At 38.3% G+C, this 23067-nt stretch overlaps 1 protein-coding gene across 13 annotated transcripts in view; it reads right to left on the reverse strand.

The window, feature by feature from the left end:
- Magi2 (membrane associated guanylate kinase, WW and PDZ domain containing 2) overlaps positions 1 to 23067 on the reverse strand; it is a 1248503-nt gene that overhangs the window by 280176 nt on the left and 945260 nt on the right. For 8 of the 13 annotated variants that reach the window (XM_048339899.1, XM_048339900.1, XM_048339897.1 and 5 more), the window contains 3 exons: positions 5290 to 5411; positions 4826 to 4954; positions 3202 to 3384 (listed from right to left, as the gene is read on the reverse strand). In XM_048339899.1, the coding sequence (XP_048195856.1) occupies positions 3202 to 3384; positions 4826 to 4954; positions 5290 to 5411 (434 nt within the window). The remainder of the gene's footprint in view (positions 1 to 3201; positions 3385 to 4825; positions 4955 to 5289; positions 5412 to 23067) is intronic. The other 5 variants (XM_048339896.1, XM_048339895.1, XM_048339903.1 and 2 more) reach the window with 2 other exon arrangements.

Raw genomic sequence — 23067 nt, forward strand, 5'->3', positions numbered from 1 at the left:
TGTTCATCGCAGCACAATTTGGCATAGCTAGAATACGGAACCAACCCAGATGCCCCTCAGTAGACGAATGGATCAGGAAAATGTGGTACATATACACAATGGAATTTTATGCCTCTATCAGAAAGAATGCCATTGCCCCATTCATAAGGAAATGGAAGGACTTGGAAAAAATTATACTAAGTGAAGTGAGCCAGACCCAAAGAAACATGGACTCTATGGTCTCCCTCATAGGGAATAATTAGCACAGGTTCAGGCAAGTCACAGCAGAGGATCACAAGAGCCCAATAGCTATACCCTTATGAACACATAAGATGAAGCTAAGTGAAATGAACTCCATGTTATGGAAACAATTGTTATATCACTGTTGTAACTACCTTCAACGTGCTATGTGTAACCGTAGCTTCTATTATTGATGATCTTGTATGCCCTTCTTGTGGTGTACCTACACTATCTCTGTATCTTATCTGAGTATATTGGAAACTGTATACTGGTATTAGAACTAGAAACCTGAAAGGTAATACCAAAATCGAGAGACACAGGGTAAAAAAGACAAACGACTACAAAAGCAATACGTGCAAAACTGGTTGGTGTAAATGAACTGAACAACTCATGGGGGGAAAGGAAAGGGGGAAGGGGGAGGGGTAATGAGGGAGGAGGTAACAAACAGTACAAGCAATGTATCCAATGCCTAACGTATGAAACTGTAACCTCTCTGTACATCAGTTTGACAATAAAATTTAAAAAAACAACAACACAACCTCCCCAAAACTCTGCTGTATGTCATTTTCTATAATGTGAGTATGCTAAGCATCTAACCACCAATTGATTTTCCTTTCCTCTGCATGATTTCTATACTTAAGTATGCACTTTCCTATCACATTGGCATAAATATTCATTAACACAGTACTCATTATTTCTACTCTGCAAGCTTGTTGGGGATAGAATCATTTGTCTCTTCACATTTGCATCCTTATTAATTATCAGCATGTTCAGCATGTACACATATTCACTAAATACTGGTTGAACTGAAGAGACATTTCCTCCACAGCAACTTGTGGAATATTACAGAAAGATGTTTATATTTTTTTAAAAAGTCTTACATATTTTGTTTCATTAAACTCTTTTCTAATGAGGAAAACTACTATCCTTAAAAAAGCCTAATAAAATTCCATAGGAACACACTTTTCTCTCTAAAACTAACTGCTGTTCAGTCCCCACTCTCCTAACTGTGTGCTACCGTGAGAGTATTACAGAATCATCATATTGTGTCAGAAGACTTTTTCACATGTCAGGGTCTCCCTTGGCTGACAGACACACACTGGGCATCTTTGCGTGCTACCCTGAAATTACTATGAAAGCGAGGTATGCAACAAGTACTTGTTAAGAGTGTAAAGAGAAGACAAAATAGGAGAGGGTGAACAGACTTAAAGGCTTGGTTCTTCTCTTTCCATTAAGTGATTTTCTTTAAAGAAGAAAACTTGCTGAATTTTAAATAAGGGTTTGATTTTGATGTTGAGTAAGGCTAACTTAGACTGTATAGATAAGGTAAATTACTAACATGAGTAAGAAAGGAAAAATACTTAAAGACACATCTTCTGACTTTTAAAGAAATCCTTTCTAGTTTTGAAAGATGGTACATTGGGCAAGATCAGAAAAAAAAGTAACTAGACTCTTTATTATTGAGATACATTTGTAACTATTTTAATCTACTCACCTGCATACACACACACACACACACACACACACACACACACACACACACACACACACACACCTAAAGCACTGTAAATGGGAGGAGGAGGGCAGGGAGAAATTATATTATAATGGAGGTATAAGCATATTCAAAGAACACTATATGTATGTATGGGATTACCACAACAAATCCACTTTATATTATTAATATATATTAATTTAAAAAAATAAATTAAAAAAGAAATATATTTGTAAAATATTTCACTGAAGATCCAAAGGTCTCTTTTGAAATCTCTCCTTTTCTTCTCTACAAAAAATTATTAATCCCACCATTTCTGTTTTTCCTCCTGGCAGACAATGACACCATTTGAATATGAGTTATTTAATATCTGTGATTTTGTTTTGGCAGAATGCAGGTTTGCGTGCATAGTGAACCACAGGCATTACAAAAGTAACATTATTCCCTAAGGCAAGGCCTTACAAAAGTAACATTACAAGATTCTTTTTTTTTTTTTTGGCCAGTCCTGGGCTTTGAACTCAGGGCCTGAGCACTGTCCCTGGCTTCTTTTTGCTCAAGGCTAGCACTCTGCCACTTGAGCCACAGTGCCACTTCTGGCCGTTTTCTATATATGTGGTGCTGAGGAATCAAACCCAGGGCTTCATGTAAATGAGGCAAGCACTCTTGCCACTAGGCCATATTCCCAGCCCCATTACAAGATTCTAAATATCCAAAATTTTAAACATACAAGGTCAATTTAATTTCTTCAGTTTTTTCCAGGTAAGGAAATTAATATTTATAAGTTGTGGAACTCATTCAAGGTCACAAGCCAGGTAAGAGAGTTTAAAATCAAACTGTACAATCAGACTTAGTTCCATTACTCTTGTGCTGTGCACTTTTTTCATTTACATTTTCCTTCCTTTTAACAATTTGCTCTTATAATTCATGTGAAATTAATTTCAATGATAATTTAGATAGGCTCCCAAGTAATTGCATGTGAAAATTAATTTGTAAGGACTGGAAATACTCCATATATTAAAACATTGTATAATGACATATAAGGCCTAGTGCCATTTCAATCTTTTTTCTCTCTGAGATGAGCATACATATTTAAATATCTAACCTCGGCAATTTAACACTAGAATATTACAAGATTAATATAGAGTCTAAAATATCGATGGCTGAATATAAGTTAGAAGGATATGAATTGTTAATCACCTCCCTAAATAGGAGTTCAGGAGATAAATTAGAAAAGTGTCAGTCTCAAGTGTCTATTGGATCCAGCAAACAGAAGGTGCAATTTGAAAAATGATACCAAGATGATATTCAAAGTTGCTTCCAAAGTACTTCAACTTGATAGTCTTAAACTTGGCAGAAATATAATTTCATTTTTCCCTCCAAATTGAGGTGACCTTTGACCTTGTAATTAAAAACACAAAAGAGCCTCTGTATATTTGCTTTTTAGGAAAGTAGTGTTGTGAAACAATTTTTTCCAGCATCAAGGAGCTTACCTGTTTCCATTTTTCCATCCTGTGCAGCAGGCCCATCCGGAATCACACTCTTCACCTGCAGAAACTCATCAGGCTCATCTCCACCAATGATGGTAAATCCAAACCCCATGTTGCTCTTTTTTAAGGTGGTGCTGAGAAACGTTCCCTTCAACTGGGATGCATCCCGGGTGAAGAGTGGTTTTTCTATGTTGGCCAATGTAAGTTAAAAAAGAAAAAGCATGTTTAAGGCAAGTTCTCAAGAAAGCCAGCCATGGAGCAGCAATTCCAGGGGTAGTACAGGTAGGTGTCTTATATAGTAATGCAAGCAGCGTGTGTCTGCAAAGAGGAATGAGGCTATTAGAACTTTAAATACAGAGTTGTCCCAAGCATCCAAGGAAAGATTAAAGGGTGTTTGGTTTAGACAATTCCTTTTTTGGGGGTGGGGGGAAGTCAAGTCAACATTCCAATTCCTTATTGCTTCTTGTGCTACTGGCTTATAGAGTAAGGAATAGGAATCTCCCAGATACTTCTTGTACCTTCCTCTCAAGAGACAGGTACAAGGAAGTGATCACATGGTACATGTGAATGACTGGTCCTGCACAAAGTCTTGGAGACACAGAAATAGAAAACCAAAATAAACTTTGAAAATGGCTTCAAAGAGAACAATAGCCCAGAAGTTGAGCCTGAGGAAGTAATCAGCAACAGAGAAGTAACAGAATGTGACCACATGCTCTAATGTCCAAATGAATTAGAAAGCATTTTACTTGGATGTGGGACTAAGTTCCATCCCTATATCATGAGATGCTGTAAACATAACCAGAACAGACAAATCTACATCAACAAGATAGTATTTAGTAAACTCAGATATGTGATCGAAAGGTAGGCCAGTGTTTCTAGACACAATTATGAATGTAAAGGTACCAATGGGTAACAATGTTGATACAGGCAACTCATGCCTAAATAATGAGAATAGAACTTGAACTCATAAAGTTTGTTTTCTGAGAGGCTTTCCCAACTATGATATATAATAAATATGTATTTCTAATCTTATATTAAGTGCTTTAAAATAATAGTCAAACTAGGAAACTAAACTAGTAATTGTTTTAACTCTCATTTCAGAAAAGTATTGCACACAATACTTTGTTAAACTGTTACATTTTGGTCGATAAGATTTTTATAATAGCTGGAATGGAATTGGACACTGAATTACAGCTTGGATAAGATAATTCTGTTTTTACAATTTGGATGATATAAAAATACAGCCAAACATTGCATCATTCTATTGGAATTTTACTTCTTTTGTCTACTTAGATACCGCATATATCTTTATTACATATAAAATTTCTTTAATATATATGTGATAAACATCGTAGCTAGAATCTTTCCATCTAAGTTTATCAGAGGAATGCTACATGCAAATGGAGTCCCGCTCCTCCGGAGACCTTTACATTCACATTGCTGTGCGCAGTGGTGTGAAGCGAGCCTCAGCAGCAGGCAAGTGGAGGCTCCGGCTCCGGTGCCAAAGCCTCATTTGTGCTTCTCCTGATGAGTAGAGGCCCGCATGGTGTGAAATGTTTATGCAGCTACTCATCCCACTACGTGGCTGGCAGGTTAAGATGCTGTCGGCAAGCAGCCCTGGACATACCGAATGGCCAGGGCCAACCCCCGTGGTCGCGCCGACAGTATGACAAATCATTCACGCTGCGTGACCTCTCCGGGGCAGGGCGGGGACAGATGGATTTGGGCCTAGGTAATGTCGATGAAGAGCTGTCTACTGTCACAAAGGAGAAGAAACCTCATTCTTATGGTTGGTCTTAAGAGGGTAAACCTACCCATCTCTCTAAATCTCTGCTGTCACAACCCATCCATCTCTATCTAGCAGCACAAGTCCTCTAGGTACTACCTGTGGCTCTCACATAGTCTGCTGTGGCTAGATGCGTTCATTCCGAAATAATGCAAACACTCAACTAAAACTAAAAGAAAGGCTTGTGGGAAGTAAATCAATTCCTCAAAAGGTGGCCCAGTTACAGACATATTTATATTTGGAAGCACGGGCAGTCTTGTCAGGTAATGTTCCCCTTGCCATGGAGCTCTGACATAGTACTGTACCTCGGAAGCCCGGGGCCTGCAGAGGCTTTGCTCCAAGTTCCGTGTGGGGCATGTTATGCTGCTGCAGCTTCCGTTTTGCTTCCAGGACAGGGTTTTCAAACTGTGTTCTTCTATTTATGTGGCTAGAAAAGAAAATTTCAAATTAGGATAACAGTGGGACAAAGTCATTGAGGAAAACACAATCTTAAGCTCAGGGAGCGCCAGTAATTAAGGTGTACCTTATCTGATCACCTGCTCAGGCTTCTGACTGGGCTGGCTTAGGTTTGGAACTGTGACAAATGTTGAGTTCTCTGCAAATCTATCCTGTATTACTTAGTTACATTAGACTTGATTCAGCTAAAGGAATCAGAATAGACACTTGCTTTCTGGTCTACTGAGTTTGTTTGAGATAAGTTTGATGCCTTAAAAAGAAATAGTAAAAGAAAAGAATTTATATTGATTTGTGTTGAAGAAAAGATTATCAGTTAGCCAAGTGCTGGTGGCTCAAACCTATCATCCTAGTTACTCAGAGGCTAAGATCCAGAGAATCACAGTTTGAGGCCAGCTGGGCAGAAATGAATGCTAGATCCATTTCCAAAACAATAATAATCAGAAAGCATAGCCCAAGTGGTAGAGCTTTAGCCATGCAACTGTGAGATCCTAAGTTCAAACCCTAGGAAGGGAAAAACAGAGAATATCCAGCTAAATTTTGCAAAGTTCTCAATCCAACGAGTAAATATGCAGTGAATTCACTGGTAGTATAGCAAGCACTGTATATATACACTCTACAATCAGACCTGGATTGAAGGTCCCAGGGAAAGGTTACCAGGGACACTTCAGAAAAGACAGAAAAGGCCCGTGTAGGATGACTGATGCTGAAATCAATTTGAAGTAGAAAGCTCACATTCTGCATACTTAGATATCAACCCAGAACAGCTGGAAGTAACTGGGGGTATCAGAAAACTTAGTTGTTTATTTAATCAGGACAGGGTATTTGGAATCCAGAATTCATTGTTGGGTCCTAGAGTAGGAAGCATCAGTCCTACCTGGTGACATCCACATCACTTTATCAAAGACATAAAAACCCAAGAAGGGGTTGATAGATGCATTGATTTGGGCTCCTTATATAAACAATAAAATGCCATCAAGAGGAATGAGGGGCTAGAAGAACAGACAATTACAAAACAATGCATGTAACTCTGTGCCAGCGACTATATATGCTGTTCTTCCCATAAGCCTTAGATCCTAATTATTACCATTTTAATGGTGATATCACTGATACACAGAGAGGCTGAATAAGCTGTTTTAAAGGGTGCACATTTTAAGTAGAAATTATGGATGTAGCCAACATGTCAAAGTGAATTTCTTATTAATATATTTTCTCTTTGCAATGTATGATTTCACCTTGGCAAATGCACACTTAACATGCATGTCAGTTTTCCCAGTTTCTTCACAGGGAACTGATGGCACTGCTCTCTATCAGAAGGTCTAGGGTTTGGAGCCTCTCTTTGCTTTTCTCTATTTTGTAAACTCCACTGTCATTTCTGTTACCTAAAGGTACATTATTCCTGATTTTGCCTTTGCATTTTCTTTAGTGTCACCTTTGGCGTCATATGCATGGATGCCCATACTTGGAGTAGTTATAGTAGGCAACTCCATATCAGAACTCATTTCTTTTCTTGACACATTTGGTATTTCAATGGCATAATTGTTGAAGAAAGATACCTGAGTTTAAGGCAGCATCTTAGGAGCTTTTCTGAATTTTCTTAGCATCAATCTCTTTCCTAAAATTTGAACCTTGAATGTCCTCCATGTATTAGACAGCATGGTATGACTGAAAAGTGGAGGAATTGTGAAGGTGTGGTGCCTAATGAGAAGTTTTAGAACATTGGGACATGCTCTCAAAGATGATTGTGAGACAGTGCTCACTCTCTCCTCTTCTCTCTCTCTCTCTCTCTTGTTCTTTCAATTCCTGGCCATGATACAAGTGGGTTTCTTTTATCACAATGTCCGAAGGCCGAAAGCAAGCACTTCTAAAGGCTCAAAGGAGTGGCACCAATTGGTCTGAAACTTCCATAACAGAGAGTAAATAATCCTTTTCTATTTTTAAGTTGATTAATTCAGATATTTTGTTACAGTAATGTAAAACTGACAAGCACAGTCTTTGTCAAGTGGGAACATTAATATTTACTTCATGAGATTGCTGTGAGGAAAAGGGAAATGTTTATAAAGCACAGATACATGGGAAAACTTTTACTACTATAATTATAAGTACTGATGCTGTTCTTATTATAATTACAATACCGTTTCCTATCTGGCCCTTAGCTTCTTTATCCTGTCCCAGACACATTTCTAGCCTGATTATGTTCCTCTCACTGGTGCTCATTAAAACTTTAACAGACCCTATGTCAGTCTATTTAATTATTTTTCTACATTCTCTCATCATTAAGACTATCCAAAGAACTGTTAAAGAATAATAATGAAAAGAAGTAAACAAAAACAGGATAAAAATTATGTGAATCTACGTGAAAGGTAAACAAACAGACAAAATAGAATATAGGGTTATGTTGCAAATTAGCTTAGAGCTTTCAAACTATTTAACAAGAGATAGCAATAGTTATAATATTCACAATATTTAAGATAAACCCAGTGGGACACAATTTTCCTAATGAGGTTTCTCTTTTCACTTCTTGGAAAAAGGAGTTTCTGTAATGTAGGATTATGTTTTAATTTATAATAGTAAATTCCATGGGCTGTACCAACCTTTTCATACTTTTAATAAAGATGTTCACGTTTATTTCTTTGCCTAGATTAGACATCCTATGTAGAGGTTCCATGTATTACCCACCTTTCTATACTAAGGATCTAGCACAGGAACAAAAAATGCTTTTTGCTTTATAATTAAATGGTGAGCATGCACTAAGTGTTGTTTTCAAGTATTTGTCAGAGACTTAAAATTGCCAAGGTATATCTTTGAAATGTACTGAATTATCAGTTTTTCTCATTTCCTATCTGTCTTATTTTTGTATGGCTAGGTTACTGTTCATTATCAGCATGACTTTATCCCCAAAACATATATAATAAGAATTTTCTGGGATAGACTTATATGTACAATAGGGTTCTTCCAACTCCTCACCAGCAATGATGCCCTAAAAAAAGCCAACAGTTAGCCCCCTGTTTTATGATCACTGTGTAGAAAAGATTCTTTATCATTAAAGTGAGTATCTGGAATTCATGGAGAATGGAAACACCAAGGAACTAGTTTGCCCTGTTGTGAACCCCACCAGAGTGGAAGAGGGGTGTGTTTCGTTATCCTCTTCTGATTGCTACAGACCATTTCCCTTGTGGGCGCCAGTGACTCCCACCTGTCATCCTTGATATTCAGGAGGCTGAGATGTGAGGATCATAGTTGAAAGACAGACAAAAAAAAAGTCTAATAGGGGGCTGGGGATATGGCCTAGTGGCAAGAGTGCTTGCCTCGTATACATGAGGTGCTGGGTTCAATTCCCCAGCACCACATATACAGAAAATGGCCAGAAGTGGTGCTGTGGCTCAAGTGGCAGAGTGCTAGCCTTGAGCAAGCCTGGCCAAAAAAAAAAAAAAAAGGTCTAATAGACACCATTTTCAATTAACCATAAAAATGCCAGAGTGGAGGTGTGTCATAAATGGTAGAACACCAGACATGAACAAGAAAGCCCAGTGAGCTTGCAGATCTCCACACACACACACACACACACACACTTACTTTGTCAGAAAGTCCTTTGTTTTAAAACCTAGAGTATTCATAAGCTGTAAGAAAAAAATTACTACAAAGAGATGTATGGTGATTGAATACAGAAGAGCTATCTTCATTATGTGTTCAGGCTGAATAACTTCAGGGTGTGTGTGTGTGTGTGTGTGTGTGTGTGTGTGTGTGTGTGTGTGTGTGTGTTATATACTCGTTCTGGGGCTTGAACTCAGGGCCTATGCTCTGCCCCTGAGATTTTGTGCTAAAAGCTAGCACTCTACCACTAGAGCTACAGCTCCACTTCCAGTTTATGGTGATTAACTTACTGACAAGTGTCTCATGGACTTTTCTTCTTGAGGCTGATTTTTTTTTTTTTTTTTTTGGCCAGTCCTGGGCCTTGGACTCAGGGCCTGAGCACTGTCCCTGGCTTCTTCCCGCTCAAGGCTAGCACTCTGCCACTTGAGCCACAGCGCCGCTTCTGGCCGTTTTCTGTATATGTGGTGCTGGGGAATTGAACCTAGGGCCTCGTGTATCCGAGGCAGGCACTCTTGCCACTAGGCTATATCCCCAGCCCTTGAGGCTGATTTTTCACCACAACGTTCAGATCTCAGCCTCCTGAGTAGCTAGGATTATAAGTATGAGCCACTAGTGCCTAGTTTTCAAGTCTTTTCAGAAAGGATTGGGAGTATAACTACAAATGCCATGGGTGTGAAAAATGTCATACTCTTCCTCACTCTTTTGTCTCTGAGATAAGTTCTAGTTGCTTCATTTGGCTTCCATTCAAGACAAGGAACTATGAATCTGCCAAGGGTTCTTACTTTTTAATTATATCCAATCTGCTGTCACATTTTTATAGAAACTCTTTAGATTTTAAAAGCTAAGAGCCACAGGTGAGCACATAATAGCAGCTTGGTTTTCCCAAGGGAAGCTCATCTAGATGATATTCTTCCATGTGGGATGGCAAAGGCATTAAGACCTTCTAACCTTGCCCTTAACTTCACTTCTTCTTCCTTTCACTGTGGGATAGAAATTTATGCTACATTATTATATGTAAGTACTTTGAAATTTCAGGTGATTTGCAATGTACCTGAGGAGCGAAAAGGTAAACACACACACACACACACACACATACACACACACATCTCTCTCTCTCTCTCTGTCACACATACACACACACACACACACACACACACACACACACACACGATTCAGGCCCACCTTAAAAATTAACTGACTCAGTTAATTGACTTAAATTAACTGACTAAAAATTAACTGACTTAAAAATTAACTGACTAGAATTGGATGCAAGTATTGATGCTTAAAAACAAAGGAAGCTTCTTGGGTAACTCTATCATGCAGACAGGGTCTCACTTTTCTGAAGAAGATGAGAAAGTGTGGCAAGGTACTGTGTGAGGAGTTGCCTGCCTAGGAGACTTGTATGGAAGTCTTTCTGTATGTGACCTCTGGGAATTATAGGTAGTGTTTTTTGACAACAAAAAAGTTCATCTGCCACCAAGTTTCAGAAATGCACACAGGGAGGAAAATAATTGTAGCTGATTGGATCATAGAGTGTTAACAGTATTCCCAGGCCAGAGATTCAGAGGCAGCCACGAAATCTTCTTTCACTAGGCTTGGAAATGCAGGACTGAGCAAGAAAGCTATCCATACTGAGGCAGCCCATCAGTGTGCACAGACAAAAGCTGCTACAATTCACCATCTGACTCTCAATGCCAGAGTTTTCTCATTTTTCCAGCTAGTTTACTCTCTGCCTTGCTGCTCCTGGGGTTTGTAGAGGGGCACTTTTAGAAGCATTATCATACGGTAAAGTTTTGCAGTTACTAGCCACTGTCCCACCATCTTGGCTTTAGCTGAATATTTCAAACTGGATCTTCCCGTCAGTGTGGAAGAGGGATTAGAGTGGCATTTGGGTTGGAGGTAGTACCACAGGTTTAATGTTCTCAACATGTTCTAGGTGGATGCACTCATTCCTCTAAGGCATGAAGTAGTGAGTGCTCCAAAAATATTTGTTGAAGAAATGCATAGATGGAATCAGGCATGCATGAAAGGTGATGAATCTCGCTGTGTTCCTGATTCACTCTCCCATGAATTATTTATTGTGATGACTGAACTTGGTCTAAGAGTTAAGATGGCATATATGACCATTCTGCATTTGGGTAAAGCCATGGAATCCCTCAAAGCACATTTTCAGATATTCCAGAGACAAGGGGTAACATCATCCCACTTGTTGCTCGAAGTTCCCCAAGCTTTCTTACCCCAATTCCAAGCCCACACTTATTTCTGCCTTGCTTCTGAAGGCCTGGCTCCAACTGCTGTGGTGGCCACACATATACATTGCCCTCTCCTGTCTGTCCTGTGTTCACTTTCATTTAGGCCTTAAGAAGACTCCATGATGTTTTTCACTCCTACTGAATTGGGATAAGTGGAATAAAAATAACTTCAGAGGGCTGGGGATATAGCCTAGTGGCAAGAGTGCCTGCCTCGGATACACGAGGCCCTAGGTTCGATTCCCCAGCACCACATATACAGAAAACGGCCAGAAGCGGCGCTGTGGCTCAAGTGGCAGAGTGCTAGCCTTGAGCGGGAAGAAGCCAGGGACAGTGCTCAGGCCCTGAGTCCAAGGCCCAGGACTGGCCAAAAAAAATAAAATAAAATAAAATAACTTCAGAGACTCAAATATACTTCATGCTTTGGAAACTAAGAAAAGCCAATAACCCCACAAGGAGCTTCTGGGGTCAGTCTTTGCCAGAGATGTCAGGGCAGGGACATTAAGAACTTGGTCTCTGCAGTCATAGTTCTTATATGTGCATCAAGCTCCTTCGCTTACACAGTATATGACTTTGGGGACATCATTTGTGCTCTTTGGGGTTCAGAATATTTCATCTGTAAGTCTAGGATAAAAATAATACCATCTTCACAGAGGGGCTGTGTACATGAAATGAGTAAACTGCAGTGCCTGGTGTTATATCTTCAGTGAATGCTATCATGATTCATTTAATATTGATTTCTCAAATTCTCTTTGCTAGGCACTAAGGGTAGGGGAGAGGAGAGGAGAGGAGAGGAGAGGAGAGGAGAGGAGAGGAGAGGAGAGGAGAGGAGAGGAGAGGAGAGGAGAGGAGAGGAGCAAGGGGCAAGTATTAATCAGGCATGTGGCGTTGCAGGGGAAAGAAAACAGGAACAAAAGAGAATAATAAAACACAGCGTACATAATATAATCTATGCCTTATAGTACTTTATAGAGCTAAATTTTAAAAGTACTAGATGAAAGCTTAATGCCTTAATGTAAGTTATTTTAAAATATGAGTTTGGATGAATGGAAAATTTAAGTCTATTTTACTTGGAGCATTTAAAAAATAGAATATTGAATACTACCTCTCAAAATATTTCTTCCTAATTCTAACACTTATGTGATCATTTTCTTTCTATAAATGTCCATTCATTATTCCTGACTGTACCTGGGGGTATGTGAATTTGCTCTGTGGATATAAGTAAAGAGATTTGAGTCAGTCACATATTATTTTCTCCTACTCTTTCTGGTCATGAGGCGTCTCTTTAGGGCTATGTGTACATGGAGGGTTGGAATCATGGCCAGTTGAGAAGGCCACCCATATACTTGCACCAAAACTGACAACCAAGTCTATCCTGTACTCCACATAAGGCAGGGTTCCTCCAGATATATTATTCGTGTAAATGAGCTCCTTTCCCTTTCATCATGGTAAGATCTTTAGATACTGACTGGCAATGTATATTTCACTTATTACTTGATATTTGTCTCACAGAAGACATACCCATGTATGTCGGTAATCATGCCACAAAATCCCTAAGTCCCTATATGAACTCTAGCTCAGAAAAAAATAAGAGAGCTATTTTTCCCAACCCTACTCCTTCCAGTATTTTGAATGTTATTCTCTGAACTCCTGCCCCACAAGACAGGATAAGGTCACCATTTTCAAAGATATTTTAAACCTTTTGCTTCAAGATTGAAAATACTGAGTTATGAACTTAAAGACAGGGAGCTGGAAGTGTGGCCTAGTGGTACAGTGCTTGCCTTGTATGCATGAAGCCCTGGGTTCTATTCCTCAGCACCACCTAAGCAGAAAAAGCCAGGGTGGCACTATGGTTCAAGAGCTAGAGTGCTAGCCTTGAGCAAAAAGAAGCCAGGGACAGTACTCAGGCCTTCAGTCCCAAGCCTTGGGCTGGCAAAAAAAAAAACCAAAAAACAAAACAAAACAAAACCCTTAAAAGTAGGATCTAAAACCAAAAAAGGGAAAGTGAAAAACTATAGTTCACAATCTCTCTGTATTAGAAACAACACTTGTGAGTCCTTCACTGGGGTTGGACACTTCTGACTAAATGGTTAAGTCCTAAGTTTCATATACAAATTTATTAATTAATCCGTGTGCTAGATACTGGAAACCCAAGCATGATTTTCCCAAGACATGAGATTTTTAATTTTGGAATCTAGTCAATTTTGTGTAAACTGAGTTGAGTTGATTTTGCTACAATTGGCTAGGAAAATAATGGGTAATAAAAAGTGAAAAATTGCATGTATAAAGTGAATATTAAAAAAGATGTCTAAACTAATGGCTCAGAGAAATGTCATGATAGAAAGGATACTTGAGAACCTTCTAAAGAGACAGATGTATTCTGCCAGATGGAGAAAGGGACAATTTAGCAGGAGAAGGGTAGACACAAAGGTTTGGTTCGACTTTGTTAGAGCATAGGGCTAAGGCACACATACACATGTTGATTGTATGTAAGGTGGTGGGGGAGAGGTGTTTGTGAACAGATGGAAGCTACTAGACTGGAAGGGTAGTACCAAGCTGTGGTATGAAGTCTTGAATCTTATTTACACTGTGATTCTAGTCTAATGGCTAGGCTTAAAAATCTCTCTCTTGGAGAATGTGCCTTGTTTTTGAACTTGCAAGACTGTTAAGATAAATTTCACTCCATAAACTATCGGAAAGTGTCAGTGATCTGTAGAATTGTCATCATCATTGCCAGGCTACCTCCAGTATGCTAGATACTGTTCTTCCCTATAGTTTGTGGATGAAGAACAGACACTCTGTAAGGATAAAGAGTCACATAATCTAAGGAAATGACTGTTTTGGTGTTCCAGGGAGGGTTAAAATGGTGGGAATCATATTGTGCGTTATGATGAAATATATTGCTATGTTTTGGCAAGTTACTTGAATTGTTAAAGTGCGGACTTACAGAAAAGCTTAAGTCCACCAAAGTTTAAATAAATATAATATGCAATCATTTATAATCATAGACATATACAGTTATGGAAAGGGGAACACTTTGAGGCCTGACTCCAAGAAGAGTCAGTGAATTACTAAAGACATTGAGATAATGGGAAATCAAGAAGGTAGCATTATTGCTGTCTGGAATTTTCTAGGAAGAAGGGGTCCAAGAGAAGAATACTATTTAGCAGAGATGCACAAGGCTATTGAAGATTCTGAAGGTCAAAGGACATTGGCATTACAAGGTATTGCAATTGTATATAATATCCAAAGTCCCCCAAGTTTCTAAGTTCAGTATTCAGAGATGAGAAAAAAATTTTTAAAGAAGTATTGTTATTGACTTCTGGGTTCTTATAACTGCATAAACCAGAAGGAAATCACATAAATTTTTCTTCCTTTCAAAATCTAGAATGTGATTATTTTTATGAGTTTTAGAGAGAAAAAATCTATTGCCTAGTTATAGGCAACTAATGTTTGTGCAAAATCTTTTATTATCCTTGCCACTAATGAGTGACTGTGAGCCCTGGACATTGGCAGGACCTACAGTTCTAGAAGATAATGACCTTGGGGAGATTTAAAAATGGTTTATGTGGGGGGTAGGGATGGGTATAGGTGGTGGGATTGAATGATAAGGATAAGCACCAAGAACAAAGAAAGGTGCAAGAAGTCGCTTTGGTGTTGCTTTTAATAGACTGCTTAGTGGGACAAAGTATTGTAGCCAAACATTACATAATTAACATCTAGGTCTAAAATTGCACCATTATTGCAAGATCAAAGCTTCATACTTAGTAGATGATGGTTTCATGTAACTGTAATGGAAAATACACTTTCAAATAACTTGTTTGTTCTCTACCAAAATAAAAATATTTGTCCCTACATTGAACTTAAATTGGGCATTTCATTCTGAAGCTTTATATAAAGATGAAAGAGATGCTGTTGAATATTTCAGAAGAACTTCCCATTTTTTGTACTTCATTTTCAGTTCATTTACATCTTGCTTAATAGACATCATAATAGGTTGAAAGAAATGAATGCCATTCACCAGTCTTGTAAAAAAAGGGAGAGTAAAGTGGAAAGGGAGAATGAGATGATAGAGAAGAATGAATGATAAAAGTTGTCTGTCAAATATTTGTGTCAAACCCTGAACTAAACAAGTTACCTTCTTTTTTTTTTTTTTTTTTTGGCCAGTCCTGGGCCTTGGACTCAGGGCCTGAGCACAGTCCCTGGCTTCTTCCCGCTCAAGGCTAGCACTCTGCCACTTGAGCCACAGCGCCGCTTCTGGCCGTTTTCTGTATATGTGGTGCTGGGGAATCGAACCTAGGGCCTCGTGTATCCGAGGCAGGCACTCTTGCCACTAGGCTATATCCCCAGCCCAGCCTTCTTTTAATTTATCTGTTCCTCAGAGAGGATAAATGATTTTCGGGAGATCTCACAGCCAGGGGTAAACTCGTGAATCACGCCCAGCTCTGTATAGTGCCTAAAGTAAGGAATACTCATCTATGTGATTCTGTTACAAGTATACATTAACTTTTTCAAGTGAAATGTCTTACACATAGGTGCAGGCACAGGCTATATTGGGTGATCTACAATATATTTTGATAAGGTTGTTCTCAATTTCTTTTTATCATTTTTCATTATAAAACTGGAAACTTTGACAATATTGGGAATTACCTGCTGGTATCCTGAAGATATTTTTGATATGTTTAATAATTTTATCTTTTTAATAAACTGGTCATTATATAGATAGAGGCATTGAGTGAATAGGCTTCACTAGAAACTATGTGCAGATGTGTGCAACTTACATATTGAAGAATGTGATTACTGATTGGTAACGAGCATGAATGGTGGTGACATTGTTATCAACTCTAGAAATTGAGTATGAACCATGTCTTTGGCAATACTGATTCAAGGTGATTCTGACTTGTCCTTTTCTGAATAAGATGCACATTGTATGTGAGGGACTCTGTGGGTAGGAAAAAATAACTGAGCTATGTGTTTGAAAAAGTTTAGGGGTAGTTAAATGTTCAATTTTGTCAAGGTCTGTTAAGCCAATGAGAAAAGAAAATGTCACATACTCAGAACAAGATTTGTTGTACAGTAATGGGTGGAGCTTTGAGGGCTGGGGAGAACTCTTCCTGACATTTCCATGTATAGAGGTGGACTTTTCATCCACATGTGCTACACTCACCAGTAGGCCCTGGGCTGTGAGATATGATGGAGAGAAGGGAGAACAACAGCATTATCCTCAATCCTGCATACTTCCTGAGACTCATGCAAGTGGAAGCAGATTAGCAATTTGAGCTTTTATTTGCACTGTCCCTGAGCTTCTTTACTCAAGGCTAATGTTCTACCTCTTGAACCATAGCTCTACTTCTAGCTTTCTGGTGGTTAATTGGAGATAAAACTCTTAGGGATTTTCCCATCTGTGTTGGTTTTGAACCACAGTCCTCATATTTCAGTCTACTGAGTAGCAAGAATTATAGGAATGAGTCACCAGTTCATAGCTGTCTCTCCTTTTGAAGAGTAAACCATCAAATGGAGGAGTCATTAAGTTTTATTTGAAGATTACCACTTGCCACCCTTTTAGAGATTTCCCTAATGCTTCTGGATGACAAATGCCTCCTCTATAAAAACATTACTCACATTATAGGATTGTTTAGAGAAACAAGTGAAACATGAAAATGTTTAAAGTTATAATTTCCAGTTGATTTTAGTATATTTGGAATACTTAGGGGCTGTGGTCAAGTCTAAATATAGACTGTTACAGTTATAGTTGCTATGTTTGTAAAATAGAAATTAGTGTTTCTCATAAAGCATAATAATGATGATTAAATAAGTCTTACAAGATTCCCTACTCATACCAAATGCCTCAAAATGATAACTATTAGCTTAGGGTAGTGGTGCAGGACTGTAAACTTAGCACTCAGGAAGCAAAGGCAGAAGGATAAAAGTTCGAGTCCTACCTGGATACATAGCAAGATCCTATCCTTAGCAGTGACAACAACAACTATTAGTATTCCTACTACTCCTACTACTATTACTACTATTACAACTACTACTATCACAACCACCAACTTACTATTTTTCTCTGGGTAGCCTAACACAAAGAAAGAAGCCGTCAGAGATAAAACTACCATTGTAGTCAATGCACAAACTAAATTACTAAGAAATAGTACAGAAAAAAAGATTGCATTGTTTAGTCTATCTGAAATATATTTACTTTCTTGATGCCTCACTAAAACTGGAGAAAGCAAATTAAGAATAGATTGAAGAGGGCTGGGGATATGGCCTAGTGGCAAGAGTGCCTGCCTCATGTACATGAGGCCCTGGGTTCGATTCCCTAGCACCACATATACAGAAAATGGCCAGAAGTGGCGCTGTGGCTCAAGTGGCACAGTGCTAGCCTTGAGCAAAAAGAAGCCAGGGACAGTGCTCAGGCCCTGAGTCCAAGCCCCAGGACTGGCCAAAAAAAAAAAAAAAAAAGAATAGCGTGAAGAGACTTTGTCAACCTCTATATATGACTGTTTCCTTAATGGAAATTAGACTAGAGTTCTTTGATTATGAGGCAACGCCAACAAGCAGTGCTTTAAAAATCTTTCAGAAATCAAACAACAAATTAAGTTTTTCTAAACTAAATCTATGCAAAATTCAGTGAACTACTGTTTTATCACAGTAAGAGCCATTCTTTAGCCTTTAGAAGTTACAATCCCATAACAGAATTTTTTCTTAACAATTCTAAGGTTCATTTGAACATAAAATTTGATGATAATTTTTGTAACTTATCCATCTTTATTATACAATTAGATGAGTCTCTTTTAGTACATTTTTTATCTAGTTAAATATGAAGTCATGTCTTAATCACAACTAAAATAGTATTTAACAATGCTACATTTTATTGCTAAAATGGAAAATAATGTTCACTACAAAATATTCTGATAATATTTTTATAATTAAGAATATGGTTTGACTCTGACATTTTGTTTATAAATGCATCCCTTATTTTTTGTGTTCTTTGTGCCCTTCAACTCATGGCTTGACAAAAAGATTCTGTTTTAACAGCCTAGAATTTGGAGGGATGTTCATTCTATGATGCTTTTAAGATGGGATTGTTAAAAAAAAAAATCATTAAAGGAGTTGAACCAATGTAAAAGCAATACTCACAAGACAATACGTTGGAAATTTACTGTACAGCTCCTGGTGGTATGGGGGTGTGGAGAGGGAAGGTGGGAGAAAAATGAGAGAGAAGGCAACAAGTATAACAAGAAATATACTCACTACCTTATGTATATAACTGTAACCCCTCTGTACATCACCTTGACAATAAATTTAAATTTTAAAAAAATCATTAAAGCAAAGGAATGGTAGCATGAGATGATCTAGCAAAACAAAAAGTAGAAAGTTAAAGCAAATAGCTTTCAATTTTTAAATATTCTTTGATCAGTAGCCATAATGAGAAAACAGTAAGGGTTAATACACGAAAAACAGTAAGGCTTAATACAGGAAAAGGGACAAGTTTATCCCTGTTAACACAAGGTGCAGTGACTATTCCTTGAACTCCAAGAGACCTTAGCAATCAAGTGATTCAAACCTCTCATTTACTAGGCAAAAGCCAGGGAGGTTAAATGTAACTGTGTACTAACCTGTAAATTCAAAACCACACATGCAAAAAAAGACGATTTCCAACATCCTGGTGTATGACACATACGAGGAGTTTTCAAAAACATTATTGGCATATTAAGGGAGAGATGAATTATAGTTTTCATGTGGGGTGAGTGGCATTATACCTTACCTAGCAGGGGTGAAACCAGCATCTGTTTTATTCAATTATAGCTTGCTCTAGACATGACATCAATCTGCTGCTTCTTTGGTTTAACTAAGTCCCTTAAGCCCTGACAACATTGGCCTCTCTCTACACAGAACGTGATTCCAGTTACATATCTATTAGAGGTCTAAGAGACCCAAATACCAGCCAACAACATCAATTCCATAAAAAGCGCTTTTCTAACATCAAAGGAGAAAAAAAAACCCAGGTGTTGTTTCAGCATGTGAATCTCTAACACTATTGAAGAAAATCCTGTGGAATTTGAGGACACACTTGATGACGTGCAATTTTCATTTCATGGGCTAACTTTAGAACTTAATCTCTAAGAAATGACTCCAAAGTAGGTCATGATACAGACTGTTTGCCCAAGACAACCTGCAGTTCATGCACAAGAAACTTAGTTCTGTGAATGTGGATAGTAAGCAAGAAGAACTGTTTTGCAGAAATAATAGAATTGTTATGTAACATTGCCTTGGTGAGAGGCCATTAGGATTGTTCAGAGAAAGATGCTGGTGGCATCTTTCTGTTGTTACCTAGCTGTAAACTACCTAGGACAGGGGTGGGGACAATGCTTCCTGTGGGCCTTGAGAGCCTTTGTGTATAGGAATGCCACATCCCAACCCATCCATAGGTGGCCTGAGGCTCTTTGGGGCAACAGCTTTCAAATCCACTGTCCTCCCCATCTTTCTCCACAAGGCCATTTGCACAACAGAGGGATGTCTTCAGCTGGGCCAATCCCCAACCAGAGATGACAAGGGCTGGGGGATTTTGTACTCCACACTACTGTCCTCCATAGAAGTTTTCCCTCTTTGGATATCTTCACTGTTGACACATTAGTAATGTGCTGTTTGTCTAGGCTACTCTCTCTAGAATTGTATAAACCAGGGCTTGATTTAAATTATGACTTCCATTCAAATTCTTAAAGACAAACGAACAAAAAAGAAAAAAGCAACAAAAATGTGGTTATTTTCTAATCATTTTTGCTTATAAACATATTCTGTTAAGATGAGTAATTCCTTTGCTTTTTACTAGTGAGCTCACAATAAAACTCAATTTATTGGAATTAGGAATAGTATTTGTGGAAAATTCCATTTGTTATATAACTCTGACATCAAGGAAAATAATTAATTGTTATTGATGAAGGCTTTCGGCAGTTTAAACAATTTAAACCTCTGGGTGCCTAAAACATTCTTTATTTGGAATCAGATGGTTTGTTAAGTAGTTTATGAGATCAAACATTTGCTAACAAAATTGTATTTAATTACAGAGTCAAATTTTCTTCTCTCCAGTTCAAAATCTGCTTGGGGTAGGGGAGAGTGGACAAGGCACAGAGTAAATGCTGACCATGTGAGTGCAAGCAGGTGATGGCGGGCTCTTAGGATACAAGGTGATCTCCATTCACATAAGGTGTGGATGAGTGGTTTGCAATGATGACAGGTTGGTAATGGTAAGAGATGAGAGTGGATATGAGATTTCATTTTGTTTTCAAAGATCATGGTATAAATATGCTTGAGGGACTGTGGCTTGGAAGGAAAACATAAGCCTTTCACTTGATCTGCAGCTGAAAGGTAGTATTAGGAAAGTAAATCAATAGCCAGCTGAGATTTACACAATGAGAATGGGCAGTGCAGAAGATGGAAACTGGCTCAACTATATATGATCAGAAATGCCAGTGGTGTATAAACAATGTGTGTGGGATTATAAGATCCTCGCCCGTTCTTTAGGGGATCTTGTCTCAGGACTTTTCTTCAGGCTGAAATAATGGATGTCACAGACTGTAAAATTGGCATGATTCAGCTAGAAGGAAGTAGAAGATAAGTAGTGAGAGAAAAGGGAAGAAGGTAGGAAGGAAAAGAGGGAGAAAGGGATGAAGGATGAAAAGGAAGGATGGAAGAAATAAAGGAAGGAAAAGAGGGAAGGAGGAAAGAAAGTTTAGTTAATGCTCTTTCTCCTCTTTTCTCTCCTTTCCACTCCTCATGGTCTTTGATCCTTGCCCCTTTGTTCAATATTGAACTAAGTATATTGATTTGTTCATTCAGGAAAATACTTTTTATAGTGGAAGCACTGTACACAGCTAAGTTAAGACTCCTATCCCAATTGACTGAGTGCTGGTGACTCTTGTTGTTGGTTCGAGGCCCACCTGGGTATCCAGTATACAATAATATAATATAACATGCAATCACTGCTGACTTTTGAGAAGAAGCCTGTGTTTTTCCACATGACATGGGTGTACCTTTGGCATTCCTGACTAGAGTGGGCTCCCTCCCAGAGATATGTTTTCCTTATTTGCAAATGTGCCAATTGTCATCTGGGATAATGAAGGGGACAGCATATTAAAAGCTTGAAACAGCACCTTACCTAATGCTACACTACTGTTATCATCACAAAGCACATATCCCAGCTAGAATGATGACATTTGTCATGATATATAATCAAGGCAATATACCTCCTTACCAACTATCCTGGAACCTTAAACCATTTGGCAGCCACACAACTGTCTTATAGTCTTTCCCTCCTCCATCTTCATGCAATGAAGTATGAAATTCTCAATGATTCTAAGTGAACACTATCCTTAGTTAGGATGCTACATTCCAACCAGGAGATTACACCACATGTTTATCTCCAAATCAAAATTTTCCTTTGAATGATTTATTCTTTGGGAGTATATCATAATCATGAAAAAGCTGGAAGACTAAGTAATAACAAAAGGAAAAGTGTATACATATGTATGTATATATATATTACTGAGAAATACAAGAATAATAAACAACCTTTATTTTGCACTTACTGCAAACTGGATTTAGGTATACAAATTTGGAATAATATGAAGCTGCCTATTGAAATCTGGTTGCAACTGGACCTCAGCTCCTCTTCCTCCTCCTCCTCCTCCTCCTCCTCCTCCTCCCACCCCCCCACCCCCTTCTCTGGTCCCTGGCCTTGAACTCTGGGCCTGGGCACTGTCCCTAAAGGCTAAAGGCTAGTGTTCTACTATTTGAGCTACAACACTACTTCCAGGTGTTTGTTTTTTTTTTCTTCTGTGATTAATTGGAGATAAGAGTCTCACAGACTTTCCTGCCACCAGCACCCTACTTCTCAGCTTCCTAGTCCATGAAATGGGACTCCCTATTTATAGATTCTCTATAAGACAGACTCCACAGGGCTTCTGGGAGGATTAAATCATCTGAGATGTGTAAGTACTTAGAATTACCATTGGCATGTAGTAAGTGCAAGATAAGCATTCCTCTTTTCCCCACCATTCAATTTTTCTCCTCTTTTGCTTCCTTCCCCTCTTATTGATCCATAACCTGTCTTCCCAAGATTTCACAGCTGAGATCACTAAGTAATAATAATTTATATTTCCAAATGCTGCCTGTGAAATATAGTACTCTTGTTAGAAAGTCATTGATTAACTCCCTAGGATCTTCTATTATATACATGTTTAAGTTGGAGAAAGTATTTCTCTGTGCTGTTTAAAAGCACAAAATATCATGGTTTTTCAAGACTGAAGAAAAACTGCCATCATTTGAAAAATTGAATTGCAGCATTGAACTAATGAGCTAGTTTTGAAAGTGTATACCAATGTTTGTTTATTTGTCAGTAGTATTAGAGTCTGAACTCTGGGCCTGATCACTTTCTAGATAAAACACTCTACTATTTGAGCCAAATCACAGTGCTTTGTGCTGTAGTTTGTTTTTATACAGTGTATCACACTTTTGCCTGGGTCAGCCACTGACTTCGAATCTCCTACCTCTGTCTCTTAAGTAGCTGGAATTATAAATATGTACTACCATACCTGGCTTCTTACAATTCATTCTAATTTGAAATGTATTGCATGTGTGCTACCACCCAATATTCTAAAGTTAGGAAAGTTTTTATTTCTTGGAAAATTTTAAGAAAAACCTACTCAAGAAGAAATGACAGGATGTGAGCTAAAATTCTTTCTAACCACTTTCCAACTTGCTACACCATCACCAGATAACTCGCCA

This window comes from Perognathus longimembris, chromosome 2 (assembly GCF_023159225.1).
Source record: "Perognathus longimembris pacificus isolate PPM17 chromosome 2, ASM2315922v1, whole genome shotgun sequence".
In the NCBI taxonomy this organism is placed as follows: Eukaryota; Metazoa; Chordata; class Mammalia; order Rodentia; family Heteromyidae; genus Perognathus; species Perognathus longimembris.